This window comes from Punica granatum, chromosome 7 (genome assembly GCF_007655135.1).
Source record: "Punica granatum isolate Tunisia-2019 chromosome 7, ASM765513v2, whole genome shotgun sequence".
NCBI lineage: Eukaryota > Viridiplantae > Streptophyta > Magnoliopsida > Myrtales > Lythraceae > Punica > Punica granatum.
The window spans coordinates 11,160,989-11,175,063 of NC_045133.1; the positions used below are offsets into that span (position 1 = coordinate 11,160,989).

The 14,075-nt window shown below is 36.1% G+C and overlaps 1 protein-coding gene across 2 annotated transcripts; it reads left to right on the plus strand.

Moving 5' to 3' along the window:
• The first annotated feature begins 2,149 nt into the window (after nt 1-2,149).
• On the plus strand, nt 2,150-12,407 carry LOC116212845 (beta-glucosidase 17-like). Of its 2 annotated transcripts, none has more exons than XR_004157950.1 (15): nt 2,150-2,377; nt 2,510-2,828; nt 3,676-3,909; nt 4,415-4,484; nt 8,058-8,116; nt 8,534-8,609; nt 8,740-8,817; nt 8,938-9,025; nt 9,113-9,365; nt 9,466-9,581; nt 11,071-11,288; nt 11,462-11,509; nt 11,607-11,709; nt 11,805-11,913; nt 12,021-12,407. XR_004157950.1 is itself a non-coding variant. In XM_031547563.1 (15 exons), exons 3-15 carry the CDS (start codon nt 3,685-3,687, stop codon nt 12,229-12,231), a joined length of 1,638 nt encoding a protein of 545 aa, XP_031403423.1. In that variant the 5' UTR covers nt 2,152-2,377; nt 2,510-2,828; nt 3,676-3,684; the 3' UTR covers nt 12,232-12,407. The 2 variants fall into 2 exon arrangements, 1 of the variants encoding a protein (XP_031403423.1); XM_031547563.1 differs by having other exon boundaries at nt 2,152-2,377; nt 11,462-11,493.
• Nucleotides 12,408-14,075: the final 1,668 nt, after the last annotated feature.

Below are 14,075 nucleotides of genomic sequence, written 5' to 3' on the forward strand. Positions count from 1 at the left end.
CTTGGTATATCCCAAGTGATGCTTCAACCTATAGGGACCTCTAGAAACTATCTTGTCATAATTTTTACATTTAATCTTCAGCCTCTCTCTTGAAACTTCATAACCGTGTGCCCATGCCGGATCATCTCTAGCTCCAGTAGCATTTTTTCTAGATTTGACTACTGCCTCGATATTACTAGCTGATGCACTCTCAGATCCACTTACAGAAGCCATCTCTGCTCAACCCAAACTTAATAATCACTCACTCAATTTCAGCAATTTCAATTTCCGTAGATTCAATTTTAGCAATTTCAATTTCAGTATATTCAATTTACAATAATTTCCAACTAAAAATGCTAGGCGCTGGGCAATTCCAAAGAGCACAAAATATGCAACAACATAAACAAACAACATATTCTCAACTTGTACTGCTAATTCCAATCGACCGATTCAATGTTGCCTGAAATTGATAGGAATTTTTTGCCTATAAGGCCTCAAGCGATTGGCTTTCAATTTACAAAACCTTCTTTGACTTCCTTGATTTAATGAATTAGCTGAAAATTCATTGGTCTTCTTTGACTATAGATTAAAGACTTCAACGATGTAAATAGCAATTATAGGATTTTCCTTCTCAGCACAAAATATGCATACTGTACGACATTATCAATTTATCACAGATTCACAAGTATTCACATATTCACAACTCACAAGTATTCCAATAATTCCAGTAATTCCAATTTCAAACGTTGGGCAATTCTAATGCAATTATAAAACCAATTTCAATTCCAATTTCAGTAGCTACCTGGTCTGGAGTGGGCGGTCGAATGTCGGGCAGTGGGTAGTAGGTAGAGGCAGAACCGAGAGATCCTGGACGCTGGGCGATCGAAGCTCAGGCAGTGGGCAGAGTCTGGACTTTGGACCAAGCAACCGAACCAAGAGATTAGCTTGGACGGAAGTCGAGGCACAGTCAGCTTGGATTAGATCTTGGACGCTGGGCGGTCTGAGGTCGAGGCATAGTCAGCTTGGACGGAAGTCGGTTGAAGCTCAGAACACCTTGGCCGGAAGTCGGAACTACGGACTCACGCTCATCGGAGATTTGGGCGGTTGAAGCTCGGGCCGAGTCAGCTTGGACCGGTCTGGTTGAAGCTCGAAAGTCGGAACAACTTGGGCGGAGCGGAAGTCGAAACTACGGACTCACAGAGCTCGTTGGAGACTCGGAACAGCCGAATAAGAAGAGGGTAGAGGGTTAGGGCACAGAATTGTTAGGGACTCGAGGAGGAAGAGGAATGCCGGAGAAGAAAGGGAAAATGAGGGGGAGGGGGGTGGGGATCAATCGGGCTCAAGGCCAATGGGTTGGGCTTCGGCCCGACTCTGGCCTGCCCTTCGCCCGAGGGCCGAAATGAGGCCTAGACTTCGCTCGAGTCTAAGCTGAATCCAGAATCGCAGAATCAGTTCGATTCTGCGATTCACGGGCCCGATTCACTTCCGATTTTGGATTTTCTAAGTCACCCCTGAATCGGAATCGTAGGACCCCCTTTGAATGGTAGAATCGTATGATTCTACGATTCGAATCACGATTCTGAGAACCATGGTTACAAGTTTAATTCTCACAGTGGAATTACCCGTACCCTTTAATTAGCTAATAAGTTTTCTATTTTGTTGTACTAGGCCTATCGACCTCCTTTATAATAAAAAAAAAACATAATCCAATTCTATTTGCTTTTTGTGTTTGGTGAAATTAAAATCAATTTTAAAAATTAATTTTTTTAAAGAAACCAGAAAACTAGAACTATAAAGTATGGCAGGCTAGTATATAGGATGGGACCACTTGGATGACAAAAAGAGTTATTCTATCAATCAAAGATCTGTATCAAATGATCCACTACGTTTCTCCTTTTGCGTCCTTATATTTTTGAGCCCACTAACACTTTAGTTATTCAGTTATTCAATTGCCACCACTTAATTACCTGAATTTTCAAAATTAGAAACTTGATCCCCCAATTTCAATTCTGTCTAACAATTTGGTCCTAAGGTCAAGTTGTTCAACGGAAATCTAATGTGGAAGCTGAATTGGGATAAATGGCGTCAATTGTAGGCCATGTCGTTACCAAAATGACGGCGTTTTTCAACCTGCACACCCAAAACGAAAAACAATGTAATCGTTTGGCCGCACGCATACCCAAAAATGCAAAAACGGCATCGGCTTCTAGTGCAGTCATTCTTCTTCCGGGCAAAACCCTAATCTTGCAATCGAATCCAAAATTCCCAAATTCCATTTGAAACCCTAATCCCCAAATTTCCAAATTCCTCCAATCCAACCGAAAAGCCTAAGCCCCAAATTCCGTAAATCGTCCAATCGAATCCCAAAATTGTCCAGTCGAACCGTAATGATTCCGATGTACGTTCACTTCAACTCGTGACAGTTTTATTGATAAATTATGTCCATTTTGCTGAAAGGCACCATCTTTAGCCGCTTTAGCTGAAATTTCTTATCAGATCATTGATGTTCCAGTCTTAATACTTTTTGCAGGAAGAAGTCGGGTGCACCTCATCTCATCTCTGGTGATCTCGAGAGCCTTTGCAGCCATTGAGGAAGCCCCATCTTCGGCTTGCTAACTGCCTTTGAAGTAGCAGAGGCTTGGCGAAGAAAATCCGAGTTTGCTGGCAGGGGATGAATTCGGTCTTGTGGAATCGAAACCAACATCAGCAATCATAAATTCTCTCAAGAGGCTGCAGAAGAACGCCATGTCTAAAGATAGCTCTGCTGCTGCGGTCCTTGACATTTGCAGGCTAAGCAGATGCTAGAGCAGTAGATTCGATCTTCATTCGGAACTCATCACCGATCACTGGTAATTACTAACCACAATTTGCTTATAGACAGCTCTTGTTCTTCTTCATTTCTTCCGTGGTTGTTATTAATTGCTCTGTTATCGGATTCACTTTATTTAATTAATTCAATTACATGTTGTGGAAGCCTTTACAATGTCTTCTGTTCCATGAAACTACGGGATCGAATAATTGTGATGTTGCACTTTATTTGGGACGATTTTGGGATTGGATTGGAGGAATTTGGGAATTTGGGGATTAGGGTTTCAAATGGAATTTGGGAATTTCGGATTCGATCGCAGGATTAGGGTTTCGCTCGGAAGAAGAATGACTGAGGCAGAAGCCGATGTTGTTTTTGCATTTTTGGGTCTGCGTGTGGCCAAACGACAACGTCGTATTTCATTTTGGGTGTGCAGGTTGCAAAACGTCGTTGTTTTGGTAACGATGTGGCCTACAATTGAAGCCATTTATCCCAACTCAACTTCCACGTTAGATTTCCATTCAATAACTTGACGTTAGGACCAAACTGTTAGACGGAATTGAAATTAAAGAATCAAATTCCTGATTTTGAAAATTTAAGTAGTCAAGTGGTGGCAATTGAATAATTGGAGGACGAAGGTGTTAGTGGTGTCTACATTTTTCTTCCCCTTGTCCTTTCAATAGACCTGTCAACCTACTTCATACCCCGAAAGATAAGAAAAAGTGGCTATAGAGGATGGAAAACATTTGGACCCTACTTATAGGTGAGGGAAATAAGATGTTCAGCTAACTCCTTTAGTGTGTATAAATATGCTAACTCATTTAGTGTATTTAAATATATGCGCATGCGTATACGCACAAATAGACATATCATATGTGCCCTTGGTCCAGGAGGTAGAAATGAGTAGTGGAAGGTATCATCCTCTTAGCATCATTCTGTCTTGCTGCTTCTTCTCAGTAATCACTCTTCTGCTATTGGAGCCACATTGTTGCGATGGTAGCAAAGTTTTGCTCGTTCGACCCGGGGAAGAAGGAGATGATGATCATTATGCATTACTCAAACTTATAAACAGGACTGGTTTCCCCCCTGATTTCACTTTTGGTGTAGGCTCGAGTGCTTACCAGGTAATCGCTTGCCCAACTAAATATGCCTTGTCTCCTCGACCTTTAGCTTCGTTGTCTTGGGACTCTCTACAGAACTCTTACCAAAACCTCCCGAGTTCCAAACCCCCACCTTCTTGAAATCAGCTAAGTTTAGTCGTTGCAGCTATACATAAAAAAAACACTACCAAAAATTAACTCCATTACCGATGGAATCAACCGGGGGACGCGCTCCCTCGGTAAAATTCCCTTGGAATTTCTTCGGCGGCTCACCGACAGAACAGTGGCAGATTTTTACCGATGCGAGCCCTTGGTAAATCCGTTGTGGCTAAAACATGTAAAATTTTCCGGCGGCTTACCCTATAAACTGGACTCTGCTCCTATGTTATGGAACCTACCGAAGAACTTATTGACATTAATTTAGTGCATAGTTCATCGTTTATGTCGAACTTTTCTTCACCACGCATGATTGGCATTACGACTTTTTTGCTCCCCATGAAGTCATCATCTTGATGAAAATTTTGATCAGTATGAAGGAGCAGCGAATCAGCACGGCAGGAGGCCTAGCATATGGGATACTTTCACCAAGTTGCATCCAGGTCCATTTTCTCTCCCTCCCACATCATTCAACATGTAATCTGAACAAGAATAATAACTAAAACATTGGGGTTTCGAGGAGTGAGACTTTAGTGGAATGGCACAATTCGTGAACTCAAAATCAAGAGTCCCATATGATTATCATCAGTGAAATTTTTAATGACTCTTTAAATATATCTTTTTTATTTTCATACTAAGTCATTAACTTTATCTTATAGGAAAATTCTTGAGTCCCTTGACTGAAAATTCAGTCACCTCTATGTGCAAACTCCAACACTTGTACAAGTTATACAAAAGCTTTTTGTACAAAACCCAAATTATTTGTACACTTATTTTGGGATTTTGTATTTAGTAGGTGACTGAAAATTCAGTCAAGGATCTTAAGAATTGTCCTATCTTATAATAGAAAAAGAAATTGGATTTCCTTTTTTCATGTGAAGTCCGTGGGATTGTACCAATAATCATCTCGGATTCATAAATATTTTATTGGAAGGAACGCCCATACAGACGGTTATTAGGATACAGAAAAATAAGGTAAAAAAGATTGTGAAAATCCTAAAATTATATAGAAAGTTAAATTTAAATCTAAAACGTATAAATTTGACTCAATTAGTCCTAAACGTTTAGTCTGTTAGATATTTTCAATTCGAAAATGTTAATGCTGTTAAATCGGTCCATGTGACGCCTCTTGATTAGTCCAATAATACTTTTAATTTTTAAAACTTTTAAAATTCTGAAAAAAGAATAGAAGAAAAAACAAAAATAAAGAAAAGGGTGGGGTATGTCAGAGGAGGGAGTCCCGCCGGTGGGGGCTCCTCTGCCAGCCACGTTCCCTGGCGCGGGACTCCCTTCCCCTTCTTTTTTTTGTTTTTAATTTTTAATTTTTTCCTTTTTATTTCAAAATTCTAAAAACTTTAATAAATAAAAATATTATTAGACCAATCAGAAGGCGCTACGTGAATCAATTTAATGGCATTAACGGTTTTGGACTGAAAATGTTTAACGGGCTAAACGTTTAGGACTAGTTGAGCTAAGCTTATATTTTTAGAACTTAAATTTAACTTTCTACGTAGTTTTAGAATTCCTGCAATCTTTAGTTGAAAAATAAGACATAAACCAGCTAGTCCACCCCAATAGAGCAATGTTTATGGCATGAACCTTGTAGTCTGGTATATGTCATCGTGTGTGTACATATATATATATATATATATATGCACTAGTCATTTATGCAACTATTTAAGGATCGATTGTGTGATTTCCGGGCCCGTAATTCACCAAAAAAAAAAGCATTATGTGATCAAATGTCCCTTGGAAAAATATCTTCAAGTGTGAAACGGAAGTACATCGTGTCAAACTTCTATGCCGCAACACAGTAATAGAGAATAGTGGCTTATTAAATAAAAGAAAAAGTAGAATCAGCCTTATATTTCATTGTATCCATTGATACATACATACATATATATATATATATACATACACACATGTACATATAAAACTAAGCGTTGATTTAGTGAACGTATGCCCCAGTCTGACGTCAATGAATTCCATTCAAGCATGGACCACATAATTAATTGGCCCTATGTTTACTCCCTTTTCTTAGCATTTTGGTTCCTTGCCCCAGAAAGGAAAAAAATAATCCGGTTAATTAGAACTAGAGACTGAGTGAGAGACTGAGTGAGAGTTGGGAGGTCCAAAAATCTGACCACATCTAATACATAAATTTCTGGTTATTTAAGTGAGGCCAAAATGTCCATAAGAAGGGGAAGAAAAATGAAGAGATTATTTGGTGATCTTACCTCATCACATGACACGATGAATAATCAATTAAATTGTAATAAATTAAATAATAATGCAAATCACTGATTAATTGTGATAAGTCTTTTTAATTGAAGCAATCTTATTGGTTCTTACTCATTATATCATTATGAGGTAGAATCAATTTTATTTTTTTTTCAGAAAATGGAGATAATAGAGAATTAAATGTCAAATTCCAAATCTTTTATGCATTAAATAAGTGGGCATTTACTTGGTGTGAAGTTTCAATTTTTGTAAAGTTGGAATTTTTCTTAGATAAAAACAAAAAACAAAATTTACACCCAAGACTATCCCATTTGGAAATTGGATGTAAAATTCAGCCCGATAATCCCTTTTGGGGGTTTACCGGGCTCCTAGATTTTTCCACTCTTGGTTGTAAAATACAGTTGGAATGGTTGGTTGAATGGTTGGTCGTAAGCTCTTTACAACAAAGATATTCCTTCTCCTTTTTTTTTTTGACTTATTTCTTTTTTGACTTGGCACTTTCCCACGTAAAAGTTTCCTGTAAATTCCTTATTTTATTTTTTAGATTTCTTTTTCTGAAAATACATATTTATTAATTTAAATTATTATTTATGATTATTTGCAAATTATCACAAAGTAAAATGGGTAAATAAATATTTATTATATTTTATAAAATATAATATTATGTATATACTGTTCTTATTTTTACTTGAAAGAGTTTATAAGTTATAAGTAAATAAATATTTTTTCATACGCAATTAAAAATAATATTTAGTATGTTAATTTATATCTCAAAATCAATTAGTTTACTCTCATACGAATAAATATAATAAGGTTTTTACTATATAATTATATATTTTTCATTTTTTGGCTTTAGAGTTGAGTTGAGTTGAATTGAGTTGAGTTTTGATTTTAATTGGTTTGTAATGATTGTGTTGTTGAATTATGAGAAAAAATGTGAAAAAATAATGAATAGTTGAGAGAAAGTAATGATTGTGTTGTTAAATTATGGAAAAAATAATAAATAATTGAGAGAAAGTAATGATTATATTGTTGACTTGTGGAAAAAATAATAAATAGTTGAGGAAATTTAATATTAAAAATTGAATTGAATGGTTAAAAAAATTGAAGAAAAAAGGAAAAGTAATAATTGTATTGTTGAATTGAAGATAAATGAAATTAAGTGAAGTAGAGTTAAAAATTGTTTTGAAACCAAACGCACCCAGATTATCATACATATTTTCGATAACACAATATAATTAGCTAGTACACTAATATAACATTCTCATAGATTTGACATTTCAAAGTTTACTTTTATAATAGTCTAATTTGTTTTTTTTTTAAATCTAACAATACTCGAATCAAATGCCCACTTTTCCAAAACAGTAAGTTTCTGCATATACATTATATTTACTGCTCCATTGCAATACAAAAAGGAAAGGTCACCTTCAATGGGTTTCTTTTTTTTCTTTTTCTCTTTTGGGTTACATTCAGTGGGTTAAATTTTCAATGATTTATATTGGGCCTGTATGTGTATTATATGTATGGTTGTAGTTAAAGTAAATTATTCTTATTAAAAGCTCTTTTAATATGTTTTTGCCAGCATATAGATTCTATTTACTATTCCATTGCAATACAAAAGGGAAAGGTCGCCTTCAATGGGTTTTTTTTTTTGGGTTACATTCAATGGGTTAAATTTTCAATGATTTATATTGGGCTTGTCTGTGTATTATATGTATAGTAGTAGTTAAAGTAAATTATTCTTATTAAAAGCTCTTTTAATATGTTTTTTCCAGATAAGATAGCAGATCACAGTTCCGGGACGACGGCAGAGGAATTTTACTACCTGTATAGGGTAAATATCTTCTGTTGCAAGTAATGACTATGGGCCAAATATATTTATATGCAATATAGTCTCAGAGTAACTCGGAGACCATGTTCATATATATATATATATATATATATATATATATATACATACATGTAAGAGGCTCGTAAGTGTAGTATAATAAAATATAAATCATTTTAGATAATAAATGGGTACGGATAGTCCCATCACGAGAATCAAACCTGAAATCTCTTGATTACTAGATGAGAGTACGCGCCAACACTTCACCCTCTTTCTCTCATGTTCGCATACTTTGGATAGCTAAATTGCATCTAATGGATATAGCCTGGTTGCATTAATTAATCAAAACTATATATATACTTTAAGCTTTGTCCCTGGCATTCCACTGATAAAATCGGCCTTTTTTTTCATGAAATACTGTAGGAGGATATAGGGTTGCTAAAAGAAATCGGATGGGATTTCTTCAGATTCTCCATCTCGTGGCCAAGACTTGTACCTTGTAAGATAAGATAAGACTTTATATGTTCATATCTTTAATGGCTAATTAACTAATGAGCTTCAAATTAAGCTTATGGTATTTTGGACCTTATTGAGTCTTCCTCTACCATTCTTTGAACATGTGTGTATAGATGGCAAAGTAAGCAGGGGAGTGAACCAGCAAGGTATCAACTTCTACAATAATCTCATCAATGAACTCCTTGCTCATGGTATGTAATCGCCTAGAATAAAACACGTCTTAAATACCGTTTGCTCAATAATATCATAAGTCATAGTCATTCTCCCTTTTTTATTTATCTTTATTTTTGTCCATTTTATACATGGATTAGGTATTCAGCCATTTGTGACTATAGTCCAATGGGATTTGCCACAAGCTCTTGAAGATGAGTACGGAGGGTTCCTAAGTCGTGACATCGTGTAAGCTATTCGCTAACTTGTTAACCAAGACACATTTCTTGATCAGTAATTGATTGTATTCTCAGCAAATGCTACTTTATTTCTTAGGGGTGATTTCCGTGACTATGCCGATCTATGTTTCAAGGAGTTCGGGGACAGAGTGAAGTACTGGGCCACGTTGAACGAGCCGCATAATTTAGCACTGTATGGATACACCCTAGGTATTTTTGCACCTGGTCGATGTTCTTACTACATGGGCAATTGCTCTGCTGGGAATTCTGCGACAGAGCCATACATTGTGGTGCACAACCAGCTCCTTTCACATGCATCGGCCGTCCAGTTATATAAGAGCAAGTATCAGGTGACACTGTCTTGTGGTTCCATCATGATTTTCATCAAACATTTGGATTCTTAGCGAGGAGGGATATGTAGGAATTAATAAATGGCAATTAATGATGTAGGCTTCTCAAAAGGGGAAAATAGGGTTGACCACTGAAAGCTACTGGATGAAACCAAAGTTCCAAACAGACCAAAGTAGGAAGGCTACCTTGAGAGCTCTCGATTTTCATCTTGGGTGGTGAGGCTCTAATTTCAATATCCCATCATATGCGAATAGAGCAAACAATGTTTCCTCATGTCAAGCATTCCTATTGGTAAATTGATCATGAGCTTGACATTAATCAACCATGCCAAAAGTTTGTTTTTGTTACTCGAACATATAGATCATTATTGAAGGCTTGTTTAGGGGAGTACTGTTACTGATAATAAATTTTCATAAATTGTTGATCAATAATCGACTCACATGCCAAAACAACATTGATGATATGATAATTACTAAAAAGACGGAGAACATCGTATCTGTTTACAAGTACGATAACAATAAGCATAGGTAAATTTTTTCAAAGTATAGAATATTTGTGCAACATAATTAAACTTGGGTTAGAGAACAAAGGTATGGTGTAGTGGCAAGCGCTTTTTCCTAGAACTTGAGAGGTTTTGGGAATTCTCGTTGGTGAAACTTCCTTTATAATATCTTCACACTGCAAAATAAATGATTTAATAACAAAATGTTTCCGTTGGCAAAGATATGATATTTGTTGGTAAAAGGTTATTTTAGGCTATACCTTCAGTTAAGAGTAGTTGGAAATAATTGAGTTCCTATAGGGCTGGCCTGATGGATTTTAGCTGTTGGTAATGCTTAAAAACCAGTACTAACGGCCAACTCATATCAACATCAAAATCACATCCATGAGAACGTATGATTTTATTTTAATGGCTACAGAATCTGTTGATATAATTTGGTTTATCTTAGCATTTTTCATATCCGTTAATAGTGAATTCTGTTTGGTATATATCGTTTATTTTGTAGAGTCATTTAGATTTCTCTTTTCTTTTATTTGGCCCACAAGTTTCCTTACAAGCAAGTAGAGATGTTCATGCCTAGGGTCTGGGATGGTCGGATCCTTCCCAAAGCCAAACCCTTTAAAAATAGTCGTTCTCCAAACCCTTCCCAAACCCACTAAGAATTTAGAGAGAAATTCCCAAACCCTTCCCACTAAGGTATTTTCTAAATATAGTAACTAATTAGAGATATTTAAGTAATTTTAGGTTTGAGACAAAATACCGAATTCTTTCCAAACCCTATAGGGGTTTAGTAAAAAATCTCTAAACCCTTCCCGTGATTCAACGGCAAAATCCTTTAACGCCCCATTAGGGTTTGGGAATGGTCAAAACCCATTTATCGAAACCCATGAACATCCCTACAAACAAGCACTTGGCAAACTCCCCCTATTAGTGGCTGAACTTTACCTATATGTAGCACATAGATTGGTAAGCCTTTGAAAGTGCTTCTTGGCCAAGCCAATTTGACACCTGAATGAGATTAGTCTTAACCAATAGGATAGGGGAGCATAACAAGGTAAAAACAATTATTGGGTAGTAGTAGACTGAGCAGAATTTTGTTTTTTTTTTTTCCTAAAGCAATGTTGGATGATCATTTCAAAGTAATGCATAACTTTGACTGTTTCGTAGCATAATCTTTGGTAACAATTCAATTTTTCATGTAGGATACTTGATCCAATCACCTTCGGTCATTATCCCAAGAGTATGAGACATTTAGTCGGAACGCGGCTGCCCAACTTTACAGCAGCTGAGTCAGAAATTCTGAGAGGATCCTATGATTATCTTGGCATCAATTACTATACTGCTCGATATGTCGATGAATCCACATCTTATGGCACCACTGACCTTAGTTACACAACAGATTGTCGTTGCAATCTCACAAGTAAGTAGTAAGTTGATTTACTAACTGATATTGCTTCATTTTTCTTAATAAATTATATGCCGATCAGTGCTCATTGGCCATCGCATGTCTAACATCAATGCACTGCAATATATTATTATCTCATCGCCCTAGATTTACAATTTTATCATGTGTTCATGGTATGTTGTATGCAGTGGAGAGAGATGGAATTCCGATTGGAGAGCCGGTACCGAATAAATTGTGTAATATATATATATATATATATATATCACTTTATGTGATTCACATTTTCGTACAATCACATGTATACATATACATTGACCAAAGTATCAATTGCAGACTGCTGTGGAGTGGTTATACATATATCCGAAGGGAATCAGGGAGCTAATGCATTATGTGAAGAACAAGTACAATCCCTCCGTGATTTACATATCAGAGAACGGTAAAATAAGATAAGCTAATGCGCATCTTCTTCTTTATAAGCGAGTTTAAATTATTTATATCACTATATTATTATTACTACCTTCATGCTTATAGGAATGGCGGATATCAATAACAGTACAATACCACTTAAAGACGCGCTCAGGGATACCTCGAGGATTAAATACCACATGCTCCACCTTTTTTATCTCTCGAAAGCTATCGAGTAATCGTCTATCAATATTAACTTTGCTTTTACAATTAACTTTCCATTTTACATTAATTTGCTCTTGATGTAGGAGAAACATTAATTAATTAAATGATGATTAACAGGGAAGGAGTGAACGTGAAGGGCTACTTGGTATGGTCGTTCTTGGATGACTTTGAGTGGGCATTGGGTTACACTATTCGCTTTGGGTTGACTTTCATCGACTACGAGAACGGCCTTAAGAGATATCTAAAGGACTCTTCCTTTTGGTTTAAGCAATTTCTCCATAGCGAAAACACTACTCATATGGTCCCGCTACTTCAAGTTTCAGAGTGATCTTTGTCGCCTTAATTCTTCTTATGCGTCTTTTTTTCTTAAAATCATGATTATATTTATTTGTATCTGTTCGCATCTTTTTTATTTGGACTAGTATAAAAATCACGATTGCACGTGATAATAATCTCATTCACTACACTATATAGTAAATAATGATAGTTATTGAAACAAAAGTTTATATTGTCTTAATTGATAGTTAGCGATAGTATATTTTTACACACATATCTGTTGTTTGAATCTTACATGAACATCAAGTTATTTCATCTATTAATTAATCTTCAAATATCATAATTAATGGCTCCGAAAAAGCGAAGACCCTATAGGGATACATCTCAACAAATAGAAAATGATAGAAGGCTAAAAACAAAATGCAAGTGCTTCATATAATGAGAAAGAATTTAATATATGTAAGGATGGAAAACTCACAAATTTGAGGGAGGCTGGTGTCATAAAATTGGAGCAAATTTAGCATAACAAATTAAGAGAAAAAGAATTAAATGGAAATTGAAAAATAGATTTGAACTACTAAAATTAGTAGAAAATATGTACATATCTATATATAATATATAAAAGCGAAGTGTGAGCATTCGATTTGAGAACCCCTAGCGTTATTAGTGGTCCGATCAACCCATTTAATAACCTCCAGTTCTTGGCTAAGGCGTCTCTTGAATTGCTCCATATGATGAAAATTCGATGTATGTTGATCGAGGTTCATGTATTTGGTATATATTTGTAATATATTCGACGAATGTGAGATATATGTCTAGATAATTTGTATGTAGTAATATACCTACGTAAAATATTAAAAGCTGAAGCAACGTGTAGGAAAATTGCATATAAGACGAACCTAAACTCAGGTTGAGTGACTTTTCAAGTCACTACAAATGAAGATGTTAGAAATGATACAATACCATGATGCCACCTCATTAAAGTCCTAACTAATTGAAGTATTAAAATTCATGACTCATGGAAGTTGAAAAGTTTTTGACTTATAGGAGTCCTAAAGTCTCCTAACTCGCGAAAGTTCATAAGTTTCTAACTCGTTGAAATCCAAATGGCATCATTTAACGGAAGACAAAAGCGCAAACTTTCAATTTTAACAATTCTAGCACGAACTTTTTTCCGCAACGTAAAAATGTACAAACTTTCGATTTGATAACAACTCTAGCATGGTGTCAAAATTTTTGTTAATTTGGATAGAATCGAGGCCACAAAGGGTATCGATGACCCCAATCAGGAGGTAATGGCCGGGGTCGTGGCTCCACTGGCTGAAATCGGGATAATCCCCAATTCGAGGATTCTCACGATTTCGTGGGGGTAGGGGCCTCGATTCTGGCCACCACCACCCAGATTGGGGTCGTTGCGCAAATTCCCCACTCCCCCCGATTGGGATTGTCAGCGCTCTCTGTGGCTTCGATCCCATCCAATTTAACGAAAAGTTTGATACCGTGCTAGAATTGTTATCAAATCAAAAGTTTGTGCACATTTAGGTTAAGGAAAAAAGTTCGTGCTAGAATTGTTTTAATGTAAAAGGTTTGTGTTTTTTATTTTGTTATTAACCCTTTATTTAACTTTCTAATTGACGGATAGAAGAATCGTGTCTCTTTTGCCCGTGTGGCCGTGTTGATTTGGCATGTGACATGCAACAGGCGACACACTTAGACTAGCTTCATTTTTTTTTTATAATAAAAAGTGTGGGATCATAACATGGATCTAAATAGGATTAACTATAGGAGAGGGAGTCCCTCTTTTTGCTTGATCCCTCTTTAGCTGACATGGCACCGTGTGGGCGCTCAACGAGTCTAGAAGAGATCCTCCCATTGTAAATTCTCCAGGATTATTCT

Bases quoted from the DNA above. Each gene is read 5' to 3' on its own strand.
- LOC116212845 (XM_031547563.1), top strand. From the start codon at position 3,685: ATGAGTAGTGGAAGGTATCATCCTCTTAGCATCATTCTGTCTTGCTGC. The intron at 3,910-4,414 runs GTAATCGCTTGC...AATTTTGATCAG, and splicing joins TAGGCTCGAGTGCTTACCAG to TATGAAGGAGCAGCGAATCA. The intron at 8,117-8,533 runs GTAAATATCTTC...GAAATACTGTAG, and splicing joins AATTTTACTACCTGTATAGG to GAGGATATAGGGTTGCTAAA.